Source organism: Alosa alosa, chromosome 4 (genome assembly GCF_017589495.1).
Source record: "Alosa alosa isolate M-15738 ecotype Scorff River chromosome 4, AALO_Geno_1.1, whole genome shotgun sequence".
Classification (NCBI taxonomy): domain Eukaryota; kingdom Metazoa; phylum Chordata; class Actinopteri; order Clupeiformes; family Clupeidae; genus Alosa; species Alosa alosa.
In genome coordinates this window covers 11,583,987-11,606,486 of record NC_063192.1, presented here as the reverse complement: position 1 = coordinate 11,606,486, position 22,500 = coordinate 11,583,987, and the positions used below count along the sequence as shown (strand labels likewise).

The 22,500-nt window shown below is 49.7% G+C and overlaps 1 protein-coding gene across 1 annotated transcript in view; it reads left to right on the top strand.

Moving 5' to 3' along the window:
- Positions 1-22,500, top strand: part of agrn (agrin) — a 218,397-nt gene that overhangs the window by 103,951 nt on the left and 91,946 nt on the right. Inside the window, 1 exon segment of the mRNA XM_048240581.1 lies at positions 16,343-16,558. Within this exon segment, the coding sequence (XP_048096538.1) occupies positions 16,343-16,558 (216 nt within the window).

The window sequence follows — 22,500 nt, the reverse complement described above, 5'->3', positions numbered from 1 at the left end:
CCATGTTGGTCTCCCTGCTGAGGTTGAGATATGAAATGGTGATCTGGCCTCAGGTGCTCTGCCCTCTCTCATCTTCCTGACCGTTAGACACACACACAAACACAGACACACAGACTCACACACACACACAGACTCACACACACACACACACACACACACACACACACACACACACACACACACACACACACACACACACACACACACACACACACACACACACACACACACCACACGCTACACTCCATCTCCTTTTATCCCCATTGTTTTTCTGTCTCTCTTACCTCCCTGCTCCAAAACACAAACACCACTTTGCATTGTCCTGCATCCATTTCATTCTTCTCATTGCTCCTGTTTTGTTTTTCACCTTGTGAATTATTCTGTAAGCACACTCTCGCTGACCTCCACTGACCCTGCATATGTATGGGAAGCGGGCGCAGACCTCCGTGACTGCCTCCTCGCGTGTGCCCGCCCGTTCCTGGTCTGACCCTTGTGTCTCTGGAGTGTAAATGAAGAAAATGGTTTTTTTTTCCCCTCTTCCCTGGGATGGCATGCATGGCTTCCCCACCACATTTCCCTGCCCTCCACCACTTCCAGTGGTCAGACTCCTGTCCTGGCAAGAGCGAGAGAGAGAGACAATATCCGGCGAGTGCTGGCAGCAGCTTCAACCCATTATCTGCTAAGCTAAGTGCCTCCGTGGGTCCATATTCCAACCCCTCACCATGTTAGCCCGACAGAGGCAACGGCGCCCAAGATGGCGCTGACAGCGCGGTTTGCTTTATTTTATATGCCCGCGCGGGGCAGTTCCGCCTTCTCCTTGACATTATGGGGACACTCAAACCCTCACTCTGCGGAACCCGCCCAGGGACAGGGATTATATGTTAGCATGTCCATATGCTCAGCAGCCCCAGGTGATGACGACAAGGCAACAGGAAACGCCACCCTTTTAATAACAAGGAGTGCGAGAGATATAACCATGTAACTGTCACACCGCTCCAGCTGTAAAACTCAACCACCGTTTTTTTTTTTTTTGTCAATCCCTCTCTCCACTCCTTTTCTTTTTTTCTCTCTCCTCAGTTCCAGGCTTGCATTAGCAAACCAAATCAGGTGCAGTAAGAGAGTGAGATGGAGAGGCAGCACACTGTGTAACTGCTCTTATTTTCAATTCAATTCAGCACCAGATCGCCAAACAGCCCCTCCCCTCAGTTGGGCTTTATGGAAAAAAAAAATGAAATTATTTATGTATACAGTTATGTGTTCTGTCACCTTATTATTTTTTCTCCCCCTCATCGTCGCCTTCTCAGTAACTGTTGTGGCGTCTGCCGTCTGTGAGATGCCCACAGAACGCCGTTAAGCAGGGGCGTGTTGATGAGGTTATATTTAGTGGTGGGTTGTTAAAGGTATGAATTATTGACACTGGGAGGAGACGGAATACTCTCCTGCCCCCCTGATTGTTCGTGTGGTAGAGGGGATGAATAATTGAGAGGTGAAGTCATGGTGAAAGCAAAACAGGAAGAGCGACACGTGGCCAGGGGAGTTATGATCGGCGTGACGGAGAGCCTCCCTCGGTCAGTCTGCAGGGGTCAACCCTAGTTTTTCTTTTTTTTTTTTTCTTTTCGCTCCCTTGGTAGGCCGACATTTATTTCAGCAGCTGTTAGGAAGGAGAGGATGGAGCTATTTTGTCTGCAAGGCACGCTGGCTTCTGGCACATCCTCGTTAAAAAGACGACCAAAACAAACCAGGATGAAAAGATACGACAGGCGTCTTCATACCTCCATCCACACCTTGAATATGTGTGTTCCTCAGAGGCAGAGGAGTGCTGATATTGGGGCTGTTTCCCATCTCATTAGTGAACATCTGTTCATTCATGCTGTCTGCAGTGTCACTTGGAGGTAATCAGTGGAAATTGTGATGAAAATCATGTAAAATCGTCATGTAAAGCCTTAAAAAAATGGCTTCATGCTTATCGTGTTATGGATAATATATCACGAAAACCCGGAAAATAGCTTTCCATCGCATGCTCAGCTGGATTGGAATGCAGCTTTGGTTCAAAGGCCTGATTACCATGTAATCAGAGAGTCTTTGAGGAACCCAGCAAGTGATCGAGTTTCTCTGGTGAAACCAAAGCTCCCCAACCTTGCCATAGAGGTTGGTTCCCAAGCCAAGGTCAGCAGGCTCTTATGGTCTGCTATAGCCTGGTGACTCCCTGCCCACCGTCTTGGGACTGGAGGTCATTGGGGCTGTTCTAGGGGCTGTTGTTGGATCAGTCGTCAGACATCTTGGCGTCAGAGCTACGCTCAACATTTTCAGATTTGTGTCCACCCTTAGTCCCTGGCGACAGAAGTTGGCGAAAAGGACGCCATTAGTCGGCACGCTGGCCATACCCTGTCACTTGACCCAGCCTCGACATGTTGTGTCGTGTCAGTCCACGCCTCCTACTGATGTTGGCCGGAGGAGACGCAGCTGCCCAGCCTGATGGATGGAGCGGAAAGGTGACGATTGTGTGCCTAGCAACTAGCGCATACCAGGCCCCTCACCCCTCTGACCTCTCACCCCCCGGTGCACCCAACCCCCTACCCAGAGTGTCTATGCTCCCTCTACCCATGCAAAAGCCCACTGGGGGGCCATGTGCTAGCCTAGCGTCGGCCGAGCCTAAGCTCAACTCAGAATAATGGTGAAAAAGGGAATAGTTGTCTTTTATCTAACGGCCTCCTGAAGCCCCTTTATGAGTTTGGTTGTTTACTGTTGTCTGGGCTATTTCAGGCCCTCGCCTCGCCTCCACTGTTGATTTAGACTTTAGAAGCATCGATTGTAATGAATACCATAAATGATTTTTCGATCAATATATTGATGCACGGATCCAGGGCTGCAGTGGGCTGATGGGTTTGGCCAGGCTGAAAAATTGATCTCCACTCCCAGATCATTCCCCTGCACACATTGCCCCTGGCTACAGATGAAAAGGAGAGAATACCGCAAATGAACAGCAATATATTGTTTGAGTTTATCTCACATAGGCAGTCGACAATTGGGCCTTTAAATCAGCACACTCACTTATGCGCACACATGTACACACACACACACACACACACACACACACACTGTAGCAGACGTAGATGAGATATACACAGGGTGTTTGTGAGTGCACAGCGAGCTCCCAGGCCCAGGCATGTTCTCCGTATCTTTTGTTTCATTATATTTTCAGCAGCGTTTGGACGTGCTGCACTCCTGATCGTGCACTCGGCCCTTAGATGAGGTTTGCTCACCTGCTGCGACCCAAAGTGTTTCTAATTGTTCAGGCTCTGTGGCCCGTTCTGCGTTTTCCGGTAATGAATATGTATGTCCTATTTTTACACTCCCCCCAAAACCCCCCACCCCCCGAATCCTGCACACTTCTCCTTTTTTTGCTATCTGAGTCTCTCTCTCTCTCTCTCTCTCTCTCTTTCTTTCTCCTGTCTTCCTCTCTCTATCATTTCCCTTCGTTTTGGGGTGCGCCAGAGTACACAGATGAGGCCCAGTGTGAGCCAGAGAAAAAAGAGGGGGGAAAAAGCACGCCCCAGCCTGTTGCTATGGCAACCTCTGGCCCGGAAATCGCTCATGCACAATTCATGTGGTTGACCTTTTATTTTGTATTTCCCCCCAACCCCCCCATCACCCTCGGCCCTGCCCAGTCCAGCCCCGTCCATTCACCCCCCATGGTGACGAGCACACCCACAGCACCTGGTGAAGGTGGCGTCGGCTGGGGCCTCCAAATGGCCATCCTGCCCCACCTCACCCCCACCCGCCTGCCTTCTCTGGGTTGCAGTCACCCCTATCCACACAGCACCACCCCCCCCCCTTCAATTGGCAGCTGAAAGCTTCATGCAGGTTTAATGAGTGTCAACATGAGCCGGTGACAGTCCTGCAAGGATGGGAAGGCAGAGCGAGAGGGAAGGCCCGACATGGCAGCAACAGCGAGAAGGTGTATTCTCATGAAAATGACCTCTCTAGAGACCGAGAAAGAGAGAGAGAGAGAGAGAGAGAGAGAGAGAGAGAAATAGAGAGACAGAAAGAGAAATAGAAAGAGCAGAAGCAGGAAGAACACAATGTGAAAGTATAGTTATGACTGAAGGAGGCAAAGAGAGGCAGAGAGAGAGGGAATGAGTAGGAGGGGAGATAATTGCGTCTGACACACCTCTCAGTCATTGTGAGTAGCCTCTTTGTGGAGAATATGACACAGAATGCACTCGAGTTAGGGCGCGACCCAAACAGCTGCCGCTCAGCTGCACTCAGCCTTAAACCCATGCCAAAGCCACGAGTTCCTCTCGCTCCTCTCAGCGTCACAAACTCTGTGTGTGTGTGTGTGTGTGTCAGGCATTCAGATCATCACAAGCGCTCCATTACATACTTAGAGATGAGCACATGTGTGCTGGTATGCCATGTATGCATATTTGTCCATAATGTTAGGAATATACACCCAGTAATGCAAATGCTCTCAATTCTTCATACTAAAACACTTGTTTTCTCTATCATACGCACACACACACACACACACACACACACACACACACACACACACACACACACACACACACACACACACACACAAATGCACCATGACAAATGGCTGCTACGATAGCCTCTTTGCTTCATTTAAATGCCTGAAACTAAACATGCAAACAATATCACAGTTGCCGGTCCACATGGATCACTTCTTATCTATACCATGTTTCCATTTCAGAGCCGAGCATTTACATATTAACTGCTGCATCCCCCCATACCTTCTTCATTCTCCATTAAAGGAAAAGAAAAAAAAAGGGTGGAGGGGTTGTCTGGTGGAGATGCACTTAATGCAAATGGTCTCGCCATCTTGCCTCATTTTCCCTGACATTCCTGATTGGAGTCCCATTAACATCCCTCTCTCCGCACCAGAGTGCCGCAGCAGGACGACGCACCGCCGATAATTTGTATACCTAATTTTTCTTGACATTATCCCTATTGGTAACTTGGCATAATGTGCCGGGCTTAATCGGGCCAGGGATATATTTAATTTTTCATAATTACTGTAGCGTGCCGGAGGGAGAGGTGAGAGAGAGAGAGAAAGAGATAGAGAGAGAGAGAGAGAGAGAGAGAGAGAGAGAGATACAGAGAGAGAGAGAGAGAGAGGGAGAGAGCCCGAGCGGAGCGCCTCAGATCTGCGGGGCCACTCGTGTGACTCAGAGCACAATCCTATCTGTCACCCTCTGCCTCCCTTGTCTCAGGGAGAGGGAAAACAGCAGGGATGGAGAGAGAGAGAGGAAGGGAGAGAGAGAGAGGGAGGAAAGTGAGAAGGAAACTGGAAGTGAGACAAATGGAATGAGAGAGAGAGAGGGTGGAAGAGAGAGAGAGGTGGTAATAGAGGCAGAGAGTTGGAGAGACAGCATGTGTGAGAAAGAGGGAGGGAGAGAAAGAGAGAGGTGACAGAGGGAGGGTAGAGGGAGTGTGACAGTGAGGGGAAGGAGTCGGGTCCATTTAGAAAATTGGCTCTTTTTGTGTCATTACATTCCTATTGTGTCGTCTGCAGAACCAGAACACTGGGCCTCACTTTGATTACTACTCCCCGTCCCTAGAGAGAGAGAGAGAGAGAGAGAGAGAAAGATAGAGAGGTAAAGAGTCCCTTTCTGGCAGTAGAGGAGTTAATATTAAGCGCTATCAGTGAAAAGTTCTGCTCTTATTCTTTGGGTTTTTTTTTGACCCGTCAGTTGTACTTTTTCTCCACCTCTCTCTCCTGCTCTCTAATCTCTCCTCTCACACCTGCCCGGTATGCTGCTCATGCACAGCATGAGCAGTCGGCTTCGATTTTTATTTTTATTTTTTTATTTTTTTATTATTTATTATATATTTTATTTTATTTTTCTCGGAAGCGCTTCAGCCTTCGAAGCGAAGCAGGCGGGACGGACAGACGGACGGACCTGGGGCTGGTCTCCGGCCCCACGGAGCCTGTGTCCACCAAGGGGGCGGATCAGCGTCAGGCGCGCAGGCAGGCGGAGACAGGCAGGGTGTCTTGGCCCGTTCCGCTGACTGCACATGCCATTACCCAGCGCTCCCAACGCCCGGCCCCCCTCGCGCTCGCTCTTTCTATCTCTGTCTCGGCCCTCCTGCATGGCAGGGGAGGTGTGTGTGTGGGTCTGTGTGTGTGTGTGTGTGTGGGGGGTGATGTCACTCACAGGTGTAACAGTTGCCAGCATTCTCTCCGGGAACATTCAGGCGTTCCACCGCTTGTCAGATACTGCTGTGTGCTGTGAAAGCCATTACGGGATCCCAGAATCTTTTTTATGGAGTCTCCATATTTCTCGAGGTTCTGAGGGAAGGAGGCAAGGGGTTTTAAATGAAGGAAAAATGGCTCTGGGCCATCCCTCCTCCTCCCCACAGAGACCCCCGCCCCTCGCGGGCGTACTTCGGGAAGCCTTAGGCCAGAGCGCGGTGGGAAAGACTTTTTCCACGTCGCGCGTCCAGCTCAGGAAATGGCGGCTGCTTGGCGTGAGTGATGAGAGGACTGGGATCGAGTGGAACGCTGTGCGCCAGGGGGGAGATTACATCAGATGGAGAGTATCGATCCCGAAGAGACCCCAGGCTCACTCGCCGCGCTCGCCCACTTTTCCGCCCGGCCCTCAGAGCCATCGAGCGCGCAGCACTGCCTGGGCCTCCATCTCCCAACCCTCTTCTCCCCTCACTCTACCCCACCCTCATAACCTCCACAGAGCCACCACACAACTAGCTCCGTCACCTCCCCTCCAGTCCCTGTTACTTGTGCTTTGGTAGACACTTGTGTTGAGTTTGCCAGTAAAAGTCAATTACATGCTTACATAAGGCCCCGGCATTCCTCAGTCTCGTTCCACTCCATTTACTGCCCCGGGTCCATCAGCTTTGTTTTTAAGTGCTCCGCCACACACAGCACAGGAGAGGAGAAGGGAAAGAGAGGAGCAGAAAAACAGTCAGGTGATGGAGAAATAATTTTCCCTCCCTCTCTCTCCCTCTCTCTCTCTCTATTTTTCTCTTTCTCTCTCCTCTCCTTCTGTTTCTCCCTGGGAGCGCGTTTCGAACACCAGTTGATGAGGGCATCTGTTAATTATGTGGCGCTTACGTTGTGGGGGATGTCAATTAGACGCCGAGCTCACGCTCCCCCACTTGGCAGCGAGTTGCCAATGTGCGCCAGGCGCGTGTCTCATCATAGCAACCCCACGACTGGAGACGTGGACAGGCTCTGAGTTATGGGTGCGGTGGCACATCAAAATGTGTTTTGTGTGTGCATCTGTGAGTTTTTCTTGTGTGTGTGTGTGTGTGTGTGTGTGTGTGTGTGTGTGTGTATGGGTATGAGTATGACAGTAGTTCTGTAATTGAAAGTGTGAGTATGTTGCTGTGAACTGGTATTGTTGGTGTGTGTGCGTGTGTTGTGTAAGTAACTGTAACTTTGTTCAGGTGTGAGTTTATGTCTGTGTGTGTGTGTGTGTGTGTGTGTGTGTGTGTGTGTGTGTGTGTGTGTGTGTGTGTGTGTGTGTGTGTGTGTGTGTGTGTGTGTGGTATGGACCCGCCTGCCTTTTTTTACACACATGTGGGGAGACGCTACACTCCCTGCAGGAGTGGGCCTGTCCGCCCTCCCGTCCCGATGCCTCTCGTGTTGCGAGTGCGAGTAAATTGACAGTGTAACGGGTGACGCGGGACTCCATCTGCTCCACGCATGCTGCAAACCTGGGTGGGAATAACGGCGCTCCCATCCACGCCTGCTACTGGGGCCATGGATGGCACCGCCCCGTCTTATCAGGAGCAACATCAGGAGAGGAGGAGAGGAGAGAGGAGGAGAGGAGAGGGAGGAGAGGAGGAGAGGAGAGAAGAGGAGAGAGGAGGAGAGGAGAGAAGAGGAGACTGGGAGAGGAGGGTAGAGGAGAGGAGGGGAGAGAAGAGGAGAGGAAAGAAGAGAAAAGGTGAATAGATGAGGGTAGGAGAGAAGAGAAGAGAAAGGGGGTAGGAGCAGAGAGGAGAGGAGAATAGAAAAGGGAAGAGGAGAAGACAGGAGCAGAGGGGAGAGGAGGAGAAGATGGGGGGGAGGGAAAGAGGAGGGAAGATGAAAGGAGTAAAGGTGAGAAGAGAGGAGGGGAGGGGAGAGGAGGAGCAGAGAAAAGGAGGGGAGAGACAGGAGGACAAGGAGAGGTGGAGGTGGTGGGGAGAAGACGGACAGGCTAGTGTGATGTGTTTCCCCGATGTGTTTTTTTCATCTTTTCATTTTCCCAATCTCTGATCTGCTGCAGCCACTACAGCAGGGTTCGCTCACACACTGTTCGTCTTACATCACACACACACACACACACACCCACACACAAACGCACAAACACACACACGTTTGTAGAGGTACATCACACTCACACACACACCTACGCACAAAAGCTCAGACACATACACCAAAGAGACGACGCAACAAACTAACTCTCCCACACACTCTGGTGCAGTCGTGGATGCTCTTTAATGATATCATTAGCACCCCACCCACCCCCCTTTCTCCTCCCCTGCTGTAAGGATTCCAATCTTGTGCCCTCTTCAAAAAAGAGCAAAGAGGAACAGGCAGATGACAGACGTGTGTGTGTGTGTGTGTGTGTGTGTGTGTGTGTGGGGTGTTGGGGTTGGGGGGGGGGGGGGGGGGTTTGGGGCATCATGGATTTAAAAGAAGGATTGTATTAACCCTTTGAACCCCGCAGGCTGATTTGAGGTTGGACTGGGAGGAGATTGGTGTCATCAGGGCTTGCCTTCAGACTGAGGCTGCAGATTGAAATCCCGGCAAGCCCTGTGCCCACCGTCCAACACTACCCCCCACACACACACACACACACACACCCTTCCACGTCCCTCCACACACTGCCAGATCCTCATTGACTGTGACTCACTACAGAGAGAGAGAAAAAGAGAGAGAGAGAGAGAGAGAGGGAGAGAGAGAAATAGAGGGAGAGAGAGAGGGAGAGAGGGAGAGAGAGAGAGAGAGAAAAAGAGGGAGAGAGAGAAAAGAAAAAGAGTAAGAAAAAGGAAGAAAAAAAGGGTCTTCTTCTCAAGACCACAGAGAGACAGTTTTATCGCTGCAAGTTTAAATTAATTGCCCACCCCGGTCCACCATCATAAATTGCGGTGCGTTTATGCAACATCACATGGTCCCCTTTGTGAGGGAAGTATGTGGAGAATTCAGATGGATTGTAATTTAATCTTTGCGCCATTCTCCTCCATTCTCCATTCACCAGCACTGTCTGGGAGAGAGCAGTGTAGGGCACATGCCTGTGCATCTGCAAAATGCTTTATTGTCTGGCGGTTTTGCATTTGGCCTGTTTGCGCTCTGGCTGTGTGTGTGCAGGTCTTTATGTGTGTCTTTGTTTATACATTTCGCCGTGGTAAGTTCCTAGGTATGTGTGTTTGAGGCTTATCTGGTGATCTGTGGGTGGTGGATGCGTTTGGCTAGAAATTATGCCGCCCCTAGTTCTCTTGGGAGGGACTTTAAGGTAACATGAATCATAAAAGGTTGACATAATGCGGAGGTTTAACGTTCCAGCCGACTCAATTATACAGAGCGGCTCAGGAACGCCATGGCAAGTAGGCATTAGCATAGCCCATGTGCTATTAGCGCGGCAGAGGCTATCGCTTCAGCGGAGTATAAATCTCCATGCCAAGAGATTTTCTAATTAGCCTAACAGGGAGCGTTTATTAGCAAATCTATATGTGTACACACACTGCCACATATATCTCTCTCTCTCCGCATGTCGCGGTTGCAGACAGCAGCCCGAGTTCTTTTTTGTTCCGGGATGGGAGGAGAAAGTTTAGCTTGATTGATTGGCCAGAGTTGTGTGTGTGTGTGTGTGTGTGTGTGTGTGTGTGTGTGTGTGTGTGTGTATGTCTTTGTCTTTTTTCCAATAACCCAATCATATGTTACATTCACCTTTCTGGGTTATTAAGGAAGAAAGCAAGAAGAAACAGATGGAGGGGAAAAAAGAGAAAAGGCTCAGCTTGACAGCAGCTGAAATGAGCTCGCTCATTCTGAAATACTGGCTGCTTTTTAATGGGCTTTACTTTGCACTTTACTCATTCTTCGGCGAAGCTGGGTGTATGTAGTGTGTGTGTGTGTGTGTGTGTGTGGGGGTCAGACTGCATTTTACAGTGACAGGCCAATCCCCTCCCCACCGCCACCCCTCACCCCCTCCACTTTCCCTCGGCTGGCAGTGAGAGGAGCAGGGGAGCGCAAAGAAAAAGAGAAAATGAAGTGATTTGTGGAGGTATTGATCGGCGCTGGGGATATTGATCAGGGCTCTGAGAGAGATGAAGGAGGGTTGCTCCATGTCTGGTAGCGGGGCAGAGCGAGGCCAAGGCCCACCCCTGTGAGGAGGAGATGATGCCAGGCACCCCACCCACCCCCTCTCACCCACCCGACCCCACCCCTGTGAGGAGGAGATGATGCCAGGCACCCCACCCACCCCCTCTCACCCACCCGACCCCACCCCCTCTCACCCACCCGACCCCACCCCTGCCATTTTTTGTGCCTGTGATGGTCTTTGTCACCCGGCAAAGCATAGCATCCTTGTCGATAAAAGCCGGTAGCCTGTGCAGCAGATTTTTGCCGCTCCGGGCCAAAGTGTTTTTGTTGCTGAGAGGGCCGCCGCAACGCCCTCCAGGGGGATTAAGAGTTTGCGGGAGAGCATATTGTGTTTTGGAGTCCTCTGTTCTGGCAGACTGTTCAAGGTGAGCGCCCGGAACCAATTGGATGTCATCACTTTTCTACTTCGGAATTCAGTCGACACTGAAATGCGCAAGTCCAACAAAAAAATTAAAAGAAGGTGGAACAGAAAGAACTTGTTTTTCATTTTCCTTTCAACGGAAAACATTATTTTCCCTGAAAATCAAATGAACAGGTGCAAACTAGCACAGCAGATGCTTATTAATATTTTAAAACAACAATCACACACAAAAAAAAACACCCTTCAAAATTAAATATTTTAAAATCTCATTTACCCGCCATAGTCGCTCCCACCACCAAGCGCACGCACTAAAGTTGCTTTCTGCTGTGTGCGTGCCTGTGTGTGGTAGCAGGCAGATTGTGCCATATTCCTGGGGGTACAGAATGGAACCATCTGCTCTTGGCTTGGATTTCCTTCCAGGAAGGACCCCAGACCCCTGTAGCTCCATTATTGAAGAGCTCCAGTTTCCCATCCTCATCCCCTCATAAGCATAATCTGCCATTACAAGAAGGAAGACGTCATTCCATGCATTACAGTGGGGTTGCATGGGGTGACGGGGGGGGGTGCTGCTGATGTACTGTCCACACAGCCCTGGCCATCCCGTCAGCATGGTCCACTCACATCTCTTTGAGGGGAAGAATGATATGCTGATGCAAGACTGTAGAGGAGGAAGAGACAGACAGAGAGAGAGGAGAAGGGTGACCGAGAGTGTGAGAGAAGAGGAGAGGGGAGGAATGGAGTGAGTTAGTGAGAGAGGGAGGGAGGAGTGGGAAAGAAAAAGGGAGAGGGTGGGGAGTGTTGTGAAGACACTCCAGAGTGCTGGAAACATTGCACAGAGAAGTCATGCATACACTCACACACACACATGTATTTGAGCAAACACAGGCACACAGACACACACACAGACACACTCACACACACAAATTATTGACACGCTGCTTGTAGCACAGTTCTGGAGAGACAGCCGGAGAGGGGAGAGGAGAGACGGGAACAGAGTGATGCCGGGGAGATAGTGCGGGGCGCGTGGAGAAGAGCACTCCAGCAGAACACGCTCGGTGGACGGCTTGAATAATTGAATTTTGCGTAGCGTCTCTGGCAGGCGCGGGGTGATTTATTCATGTATATTTCAGGAAGTTGTAATCTTTTCATAGCTCGCCTGCTTTCCTTTGTGCCGCAGATGAAGGGTGACAGAATAGGGCCTGCTCCTATATCTCCATTATTAATACCACAAGCCTAGGCCAAACGGCTCGCTCGCTACACACACACACACACACACACACACACACACACACACTGCCCCTCATCAGAAGGTTTCTGTGATGAACACACCCAACCTGTGTCTATACCCACCCAGCCACCCCCCTCTCAAAATGCAGCCCCCACTGCTGCCGCCGCCACCAAACAATCGGGGATTTAATCTTTAAAGTCGGGCGCTTTGAAAATGTGCTACTGTATGACAGAGCAGCTCCGTGGAGGAACTACTGTCGACAGCGTCCTGGCAACTCTGAGCAAAAGGATTTGTGTCTGTTCATCTTGTAGATAAAACAGGGGTGAGGCACATTTTCTCATTCCCTCTGCTCTGTCTCTCTCAGGCATGATCTCAGCCACCGCCCCCCAACACACACACACACCTCGTTTCATTTAAGATGCGCTTGTAGCCCCTCGCCGCCGCAGTCCGTGTGAGTGTTTTGGTGGAGCTTTTGGAGCTGGAAAATAAGTTCACGCGGGTTTAAGTCGGGTCAGGACTTCACTCAGACCTGGAAGCTCGGAGGAAGAGATAAAGGCAAAGGCGGAGGGAGAGAGAGAGGGAGAGAGAGAGGGAGAGAGTAGAATTGATTGGGCCTTTATATGGGGAAATGAGAAAACAGACTGTTCCCTTAGTGCTCTCTGCTCCCTCTATACCACTGGGGGGTGAATCAAATAACTTGCTTTTATTTGTTTTTCCTCTCCTCTCATTTTACTCCTTGATAGCAAGTTCTGGAATGGAATGCTCTGTGAAAGGAAACCAGGGAGGGGAACAGCGGGTAAGAGGAAAAGTCGAGGAGAGGAGCCATGATGCGATAAGGCAAAATGATGGCGCCCACTCTGAACTGCGTCCCCCATATTTATATTGGTGTATGGTACAGGACTGCAGCTGGCCATTTGGCGGCCAGAGCCAGATAAGCAGCGGAGATTCATATGAGGAAGCGCTACAGTCGGCAGTGTTTACTCTCCATGACACCTCTCATTCCAGCCTGACGGCAATAACGCCGCCAGAGGTCAGCGCGCGCGTCGGCCTGTGATGTTTGTGTTTGCCTGCCCGCTGCGAATCAATTGCTATGCTCTGGAGTGTGCCTCTTCTATTACTCATACATGAAGAGAAGATATTGCATGTAACCTCCATGGTCCCGGCAAAATTACATTCTCGAAATGAGATCTCCTAAAAAGGAAAAACGGTTGAGATTTGGGGTGTATGTGGGATGGGGGTGGTGGGGGCTTGTGGGAGAGACAACAAAGATAAAATCAAAGATAAACTCATCAATACGCTGGTGACGCAACTTCTTCTTCACACCTCTCTGAAGGTATGTATACACCCATTTTGGAGCTGTGGAAAGACCTATTGTGAATCCAGTGTAACTACTGTCTACTCCCCACTGAATCCCGGACCGTAGTCATGGCAACATCTTTCCAATTCCATTGACTTTTGGCATCCTGTGGCGAGCAACAAGCAACCCTGCGCGGTTGTAAACTTATCACAATTTTGCGGTTGTGTGCTGAGGTACTCACACCTCATGCTACTGGTCACATCATTATCTCATGATGACTCTTGGTAACTCAGACACAATTCTGTGAGAGCATCAATCGTTCCCCATTCTCCTCAGCACTCTTTCTTCATCATATAGGCCAACGTCAATGTCTGTGAAATCTACCGTAATTTTTCCCATAGACCGCTCACAAGAGATTTTTTATTGGTTTATTCATGTAGCTGAGTCACACATCTGAGGCGTCATCTAACCTGATCTGACGAGCAACACCATGTCTTTGTTCTATAATGTGCAAGAGGCAAGACTCAAGAGATTAAAACCAGCAAGCTCGGTGAGGATGAAATATTGCTGTTTGAAATCGCCGCCCTTCCCTCGACACGGTGAAACCCTGAGACTAACATTTATGCAAGACAGCAGGGCAATCTGTTCACTTATTCATTCCTCTCACCACGTTGTCCTGGAAGAAGTGAAAGAGCAAGTATGAGAGAGAGAGAGAGAGATAGAGAGAGAGAGGGAGAGAGATGGGGGAGAGGGAGGGAATGGGGGGGATAGAGAGACTGACGTGATGAGATCGTTGCACCTCACACTTTTTTTCACAATTCCTCTCTCTTTTTTTCTCAAAAAGAACTCCTCTGCTTCTATGCCCTTACTTCCTCCAGCCTTTTTCCATTTGCCTTTTTTTTTTGCCAAGAGTGTCTTTTTTTCCGAGTGCAGCCGCATTTCCACTCTCAACCAGCAACAGTCTCACGCTGTTTGGCATTCCAACCCTGGCTTTGTAGTTAGTGCTGCCTCTCCTTTCTCTCTATCTTCTCACTTTTTTCTTTTTGAATCAAAGCTGTTATTCGCGGCTCCGTGGCTCCAAGCACTACCCCCCCACCCCCCCCCCCGCCCGCTGCCTAACGCCAGATTTGAAGGTAAATTCAGGTGTGCAAGGCAGCGTCCATTATGGCATCTATATTTGATAATCTCCTTTCCACGCAGGTCAGCGAGTAGCAGACTTCAATTCTAAATGCTCAACTTTTCTTGCTTTTTTTCCCTCTTCCCTCACTGACAGCAATTATGCCTCTGCTAGTGATACACTCAGTGGGGAGAAAGAAGCACACAAGATGCAAGATTTTGTGCTGGAGTGCCTGTGTGTGTACACATGTTTTGTCAGAGCGGCTTACCATTTTATGGTAGATAGAGACCCTTCTTGAACATAGTGAGGCTATATCAAGTCTCTTTTTTTAAGGTGTGTGTGTGTGTGTGTGTGTGTGTGTGTGTGTGTGTGTGTGCGTGTGTGTGTGTGTGTGTGTTTCTGTATGTGTGTGCGCGTATGCACTTGAGTGCATAAGGGTGTGTACATAGGTACTTTATCTACAGCATGTGTGCGTGTCTTGCACGAGTCATGATGAAAGTTGACACTTATAGCTCCTAAACCTCAGCCCACAAGTCCCAGGGGAGCCGACCTTCTGTCGCCCCTCATACAACCACGTCTAGAGGCGGACGGCTCCGGGTACCACTTAGGCCGTGTCAACAATGCGCCGCACATATCGCTTGCTGGTGCTGAATTTCAAGAGGTTTTTGTTTGGCGTCACAGGTGACAGGCTCAACATGGAAAACATGTTTTGTATGTAAGGTTCCAGAAATTTCGCTCTTTGTTTGTTTTCTCTCTTTCTCGTTCTCTCTCTTTCCCTCATACACACACAGACACACACACACACACACACACACACACACACACACACACACACATATATATACTGACTCACTCGTTTTTTTTACTTTCGCCGTCTTTATTCTCTCTCCCTTTCTTTCTTATCATATGTTTCTTGGTCTGTGACAAAAGGACAGAGGCTGACTGATAGCTGTCAGTCTTTGATGTTTCAGGTGCCATCATCCTCTCCCCCTCCTCCACATCCACAATCCCACCACCTCCACCACCAACAACAACAACCTACCCTTCCATTTCTTAGACTACGTCACTAAGGCCAGTCTGCTTCAGGCCTGTTGGAGTTAACACAGACGTAAGCCCTCACCTGTCAGGAAGATGGATAGAATGGGCAAAGGAGGGATGGAGAGAGAGAAGGATCCAGTGGGAGAAGGCTAGAGCAAGAGAGAGAGAGAGAGAGAGAGAGAATGTGATAAGGTCGAGTGAACCCCCACTAACCTTCCCCAATCCCCCCCCCCCACCCCCCACCCCCCAGTCCTGCATCAGCCGAGTGAAGTCAGTGTTGAGGAGAGGAGAGGAGAGGCCAGGCTGCTGCTGGGCAATCAGCACGGACACGCGTCTGCATCCCCAGTGTGGCCTGGGAGCTGGCGATAAGAGCCCAGCATGGCCGCAGGGCACGCGGGCACATTGGACTTCAGAGGCACCAGGAGGAGAGAGAGAGAAAGAGAGAGAGAGTAATAGAGAGAGAGAAATATGGAGAGAGGAGAGAGAGATATGGAGAGATGAGGAGAGAGAGAGAGGGGAGAGAGTGTTACATGGAGAGGGGAAGAGAGGGAAGGAGAGAGAGAGATCGAGTTGGGAGAGACAGTGTTACATAGAGAGAGAGAGAGAGAGAGAGAGAGAGAGAGAGAGAGAGAGAGACAGCGGAACTCTTTTAAGATCAGCCCTGTGGGGCCCTTTCTCTGCAGAGTCTGTCCCAAGCCTAGTCAGTCCCAGTCACTAATTCTCATTCAAATTCATCCGGGAGAGAAGGAAGACTGACTCTGCTGACTCTCCGCTCCCTTCTGAAGCCAATGTCATATGCAAAAATCTGAATACACAAATGTCTTTGTGGCCTCCATTGGTCCACTCACATTATGTATAATGGAAATGTTATTATTGTTGTTGTTGTTGTTGTTGTTTTGGGCAGACTCCTAACTCTGTGTTGGTCTTGTTTACCTGTCTGGCAGGCTGCAGAGGCATGCTGTGTGGCTTCGGAGCGTTGTGTGAGAGGGACCCGACTGACCCGTCCAAGGGCGAGTGTGTGTGTAAGAGGACGCCGTGTCCGTCGGTGGTGGCACCCGTCTGCGGCTCGGACTCGTCCACCTACTCCAACGAGTGTGAGCTGGAAAAGGCCCAGTGCAACATGCAGAGGCGCATCAAGGTGCTGCGCAAGGGGCCATGCGGTGAGTTAAACAACGACACACACACACACACACACACACACACACACACACACTTACTAATGGTACAATTTAGGGCTGCACGATATATGTAAAATCTATCATTATCGCGATATCAACGATTGCGATGGACATATACCGCAAAGATGACTACATTTTCTGTGCCGTGCGCATTCCATACAGTCTATGATACATTCACATTCTGAATGTCAACATATTTTACCAAACCGATGCTGTCATGCTGCCCTAGAAGCCCGTCCCCTACCAGTTTAGGTGTGTGATGTTTCAGGTGTTGAGGAGGGAGCTAATGTCGTGATGGCTGAAGATAGTGAGTCGAGCGAGGTAGGCTACACTTGGGTGAAGAGGAATTGGTGACTAAAAGGAAAAGCACGTCTGTTGTATGGAAATATTTTGGTTTTATGAAGGATGACGTGTTACAAACACCTTCTCCACCGTGTTAAAATAAACAATTTATTTTGTTATCGCTATAGGATCAGAAGATATCTGTCTTTCACTGTAAGGCTTGTAGGCTATTTCATGATTTGCATTTAGCAAAAGCCCCAGACAGCAGCAGAGAGGTAATCAGGATTCGTTATTTGTAAAAGTTGTTTAGCCTACTTCGTTAGCCTGGACTGTGCGATCGCAGCCCCTTACTTTCACTTTCCGCTGCACTCGTAGTCGGAATGCCAGTAGCCTAATAACGTTTGATGCGCAGCGTATGAGGTTACAGACTGGGCTACTTAAGACCATATATAGCCTAGGCTACATAATATTTTATATTGTTTATACATAAATTTATTTATGTATAAACAAAAATTATACATTTATTTCTGTAATTATAATAAATTTAAACCCATTTATTATACATTTATTTCTAATTATACAGTCTATGCCTACGGTCAGCAAGTAGAATGGAGAAAAACATTAAATGTTTAAATATCGCAAGTTATCGTTATCGCAGTATTCAATAATGTTATCGCATATCGCATGTTTTCCTAATATCGTGCAGCCCTAGTACAATTACATTTATAAATAGATCCAAATGCTCTCCCACGGACACACACACACACACACACACACACACACTGACTCTGCAGCTCCCCAGGTCCACTTTTGAAGCATAATGACAAAACTCCAAAAACCTGCACATTTGCCACTTATCGTCTCCTATTAGAATATTCATAAAACGCCGTGTGTGTCTCCTTCCTCCAAACGAGGTTTGGGGTCTGCCAGCCCAGTGTACTCCCTTTTGTGTTCCCCTGCATTTGCCTGAATAATAAGTAATAGCTGATGTCTGTGTTGGCTTGGTCATGCTATTAAGCAGGGCCTGTGACTACAAGCCTTGCCAGCAAGAGCAGTAATTATGAGAGCCGGTGGAACATGACGTACAGAACCTTCAAAGGGCCATAATTACCAAGCACACATGCTGGAGAGAGAGAGAGAGAGGGAGGGAAGGAGGGAGGGATGGATTGAGAGAGAGGTAGAGAGGGAATTAATAAAAAGAGAGATGCAGAACGAGAGTATGGCAAGATGGAGAAAGAGTGAGGTGAAGAAGAGAGTGAATGAGAGCGAGCCAGAGAGAGCAAGACGTCGGCAGACAGCGCAGGAGGAGGAGCACGCTGGTGTCTTGACAGAGTGAGGACTGCAAACAGGACCAGACTTTTACATTTGGCTTTATTTATTTTAATTGAATACACTGCGGTTCCATTTCACATCTCTCGGCTGTTGTTTCTTTTTTTTTCTTTTTTTTTTAATCGCTACGCCCAGACAGGCAAGGTTGAGCGCCTCTCCCTGCAATTTCCCTAATGAAATGGGCAATGTGGCGACGGAGAGGTTACATTTATCGCGGGGGCCGTGCGTCCAGCGCTGGGCGCTGTCCAGATAAAGGGGCCTGGGCAGCCGTGTGAGTTAAAAGCCCAGTGCGTTTAAATCACAGCCCCGACTGCAGGCGAGTGGTGGAGCGCACACACAAACACACACACACACACACACACACACACACACACACACACACACACACACACACACACTGTCACACAGACACACACACTCCCAGAGAGCCAGAGAGGGCATAAAAAAGAAGTGGCACTTGCCAGGTTATGCTTCAGCAGTGAACAAAAGCGAGTGAGGCAGAGAGAAAGAATAGAGTAAGAGAGAGAGCGAGGGTTTGTATCAGAGAGAGAGAAAAGTGTGTGCATATGTGTGTGTCTATGTGTGTAGCGTTATTGTGTTGGTAGAGGGAATTAGCGAAAGAGAGAGATAGAGAAATATTGGCTCACTGTTTTAACCAGACCAAGGGAGCGTGTTGCTTGTCATAATATTGGACTGGGTGCTGCGTAAACAAAGTCTCCAGCTGTCAGTGAGGTGTCCACACAAGCCTCATTTCGGGGCGGCAGTCTGGTGGAACGTGGGACCGTAGCGGAGCGGAGCTCAGCACGCCGTGGTGGGCACTGGAGTGCAGTGTTGTGCCCGGAGCTCGGCGCACTCGGGCAGACAGGGGTCGATCCACGGATTGATCATCTGCAAAGCTGCACTGGATTGAAGTGCATGAACTCCCCTGGCAATTAGAGCATTCATCTTCCTCCCTCTTCCTCCTCTCCCACTCTCTCTCCCTCTCCTCTCTCTCTCTCTCTCTCTCTCTCTCTCTCTCTCTCTCTCTCCTTCTCTCTCTCTCTCTCTCTCTTACGGTAAGCTGACCAGAGGCCAGTCGTGCACACCTGACCCGTGGGACGACACACAAACAACAACACCAGCAGCATGTTGTATTTCTGCCCCTGTTTCGTAACATGCCCTCTCTGCTGGGCTCCATGACAAAGCTGGGGACAGTTTGTTTCCCTGTCAGATCTTGGCCCGCCGCGATGCCAGGTAGGCAGTGCCGTGCCCAGGAGAATTTCCCAGAGAAGCAGCCTGTTCCTGCACACCACGCGCGTCGTGTCTGCTGTGGCACGACCTGGCATGAGCTGGACGCCGAGGGACCTAGAATGGCATCTTTTTTACCGCCTCAGCTCTCCAGAGGGACGATCGATGCCAGCCTCTCTCTCAAGCGCCACTTATAAAACTGCACTCTTTTCTTTCCATGGAGAGGTTCTGGCTGATTTCAGTCGCCCGCCGTTTTGGCATCTTAAATTGACGCAATGTGATTGGACATGCTGAGCACCCACCGCCGCTATCAGCCACTTTGCACGTCTGGGCAAACAGAAAAAGACATTCTGTGTGTGTGTGTGTGTGTGTGTGTGTGTGTGTGTGTGTGTGTGTGTGTGTAGCGTGAGTATGCGTATGTGTATGTGTATGTGTATGTGTGTGTGTGTCGATGTGTATGTGTATGTGTATGTGTGTGTGTGTCGGTGTGCGTGTGTGTGTGTGTGTGTGTGCGTGTGTGTGTGTGTGTGTGTGTGTGAGTATACATATGTGTACAGTATGTGTATGTGTATGTGTATGTGTATGTGAGTGTGTGTGTGTGTGTGTGTGTGTGTGTGTGTGTGTGTGTGTGTGTGTGTGTGTGTGTGTGTGTGTGTGTGTGTGTGTGTGCATCCCGGACTGATGCCTGGCTGTGAAAAGGCGAGAAAACGTTCCTTTGGGCACCTTTAAAGATGGCTTGTGAAAAGAAGGCCCCGCCATGATTGAAGCGCATACTTAGATTCCTTATCTGCGATGGGAGCGCTCAGTGCGTTCGTGAACATGAAAAGCATTTTTTTCTACTTCTAAACTTTCTTCTTCGTTTTCTCTCTTTTTTTTGCTTCTCCTCAGACCGAAGAGATAACTCATGTCTTTGGAACTTCAGCTCAGCCAAGTTTTCTGTGTTTCCTATGAGGAGGTTGTTTGTGTGGGTTGATGTGTGCATTGTGTGTGTGTGTGTGTGTGTGTGTGTGTGTGTGTGTGTGTGTGTGTGTGTGCGGAGGCGAAGGGAGGATGCTGCTTATAACAGGGAAGCAGCTGTGGCTCGCAGACGAGGCCGTGCCAGTTAAGTGGCTGTTAAGGCCGTCGGAGAAGAGGGGGTCGGGGTCGGTGTGGGGTGGGTGGTGAGTGAGTGAAGAGGCCGCGAGGCTGATTTATGTTCCGGCGGAGGTGCCCGCGAGGAAGGGCTCATCGCCGGGTCCTGGCGGGGGGACGTGCGGCGCAAGCTAACTTCGCCGTCCCCCTCCCGCCGGCCGATTGTTCCCGCTGACAGGTCGTTAATCAGCCGGGGCCCCGCGGCCTCGGGTGACAAGCGCCGCGCCGATGGAGTTGGAGTACCAGAGGGGGCCCGCCACTGTGTCTGTTGCTGCTGCTGTTGCTGCTGCTGTTGCTGCTGCTGTTGCTGTTGCTGTTGCTGTTCCAGCATCCAGCCCTTTTACCCCCGAGCTTCAATGAGTTTTCTTCCTCTGCCCTCCTAGTGTTTGTGTGTGGGTGTGTGAAGGTGTGTGTGTGTGTGTGTGTGTGTGTGTGTGTGTGTGTGTGAAGGTGTATGCTCACCACGATTACCTGTCCTCTCCACAAGGAACTCTATTCTCAGGATTCAGTTTGAGACTCTCTCCTTCGGCCAGTGGCCCCATCTGTTAACACCACCCCAAACACACACACACACACACACACACACACACACACACCACACACACACACACACACACACCGAGCGTACAGTAGCCCCTCTGCTCCCCTCATGGGCTCATCAGCGTCACACAACAATGGGTCAATCTGCCGGACATAATGCCCTCTAATACAGGCATCCAAGTGGCCCCCATCAATCTGCTGTCTATGAATGGCTGTGACTGCTCCGCTCATTGTATCAGCCGGGTCTGAACATCTAAATGTTTCCAGGGATTATAATGAGCCTGCGTATACCTAACATAAATCACCCCGTGGTGCCTCTGCCATTCACCATCGCCCTGCCATTTTGTACATCGGGTGCCGTTTTATCACAATTTTCTATTCATTCCTCTGTTTTTTTCTCCTTCCAAGCCACTCTTTATGCCTCCGCCCCCCCCTCAACCCACATGTCTATCTCTCCTCTCTTTTTCTCCACACACACCCCCCACACACACACACACACACACACACACACACACACACAAAGCTGTCAGTGCCGTGTCGGGGCTGCACTCGGCGTACACGAGACACTCTAATCCCCTCAGCCGATGTGTGCAGATAGCTCCCCTCTGTTGAGAATGGGCGGAGGTAGGGGTTGAGGGGGTGCGTGGCAGCCAAAGGTGAGGTTGAAGGGTATTCATAAATAACTAATCCCCCACAGCCTCATCACCACTGTCTCACACTGTTTGCTATGCAGCTTTATAGGGTTTTACACCACACATGTGTGTACGGGCGCACACACACACACACACACACACACACACACACACACACACACACACACACACACACACACACACACACACACACACACACACACACACATGCAGGCACACATTACATAGACTGTGTATGCCTAGTTTGTGCAGAGTGAGGCTTTTACCCGCACATTGTAATGGAGTTGGTGAATCCTATCTTGAGGCTTCACTCCTCCTGTTTATCCTCTGCCATGCTGTGATACTAGTTAAACAAATTCTGTCTTCTCTCTCTCTCTCTCTCTCTCTCTCTCTCTCTCTCTCTCTCTCTCTCTCTCTCTCCCCTCTATCTCTCTCTCTCTCTCTCTCTCTCTCTCTCTCTCTCTCTCTCTCTCTCTCTCCCCCCTCTATCTCTCTTTCTCCCTCTATCTTTCTCCTTCTCTTTCCCTCACTATCACTTTACTCTTCCTCCATCTTTTTCCTCCCCATTCTATCACTCCATCTCTGTGTGTCACCCCTCATTCTTTCTCTCTCTTTCTCTCCTTTCTCTCCTTCATCCTTTCTCCTCCTCTTTTTTGTATACGGCCCATCCTATCTGTCTTTCTCCTCAGCATAGTTATTCTACTTTCTCCTTTTCTCTCTCTCCCTCTCCTCTCCCTTTGTTCTCCACTATCCACTTCTTTC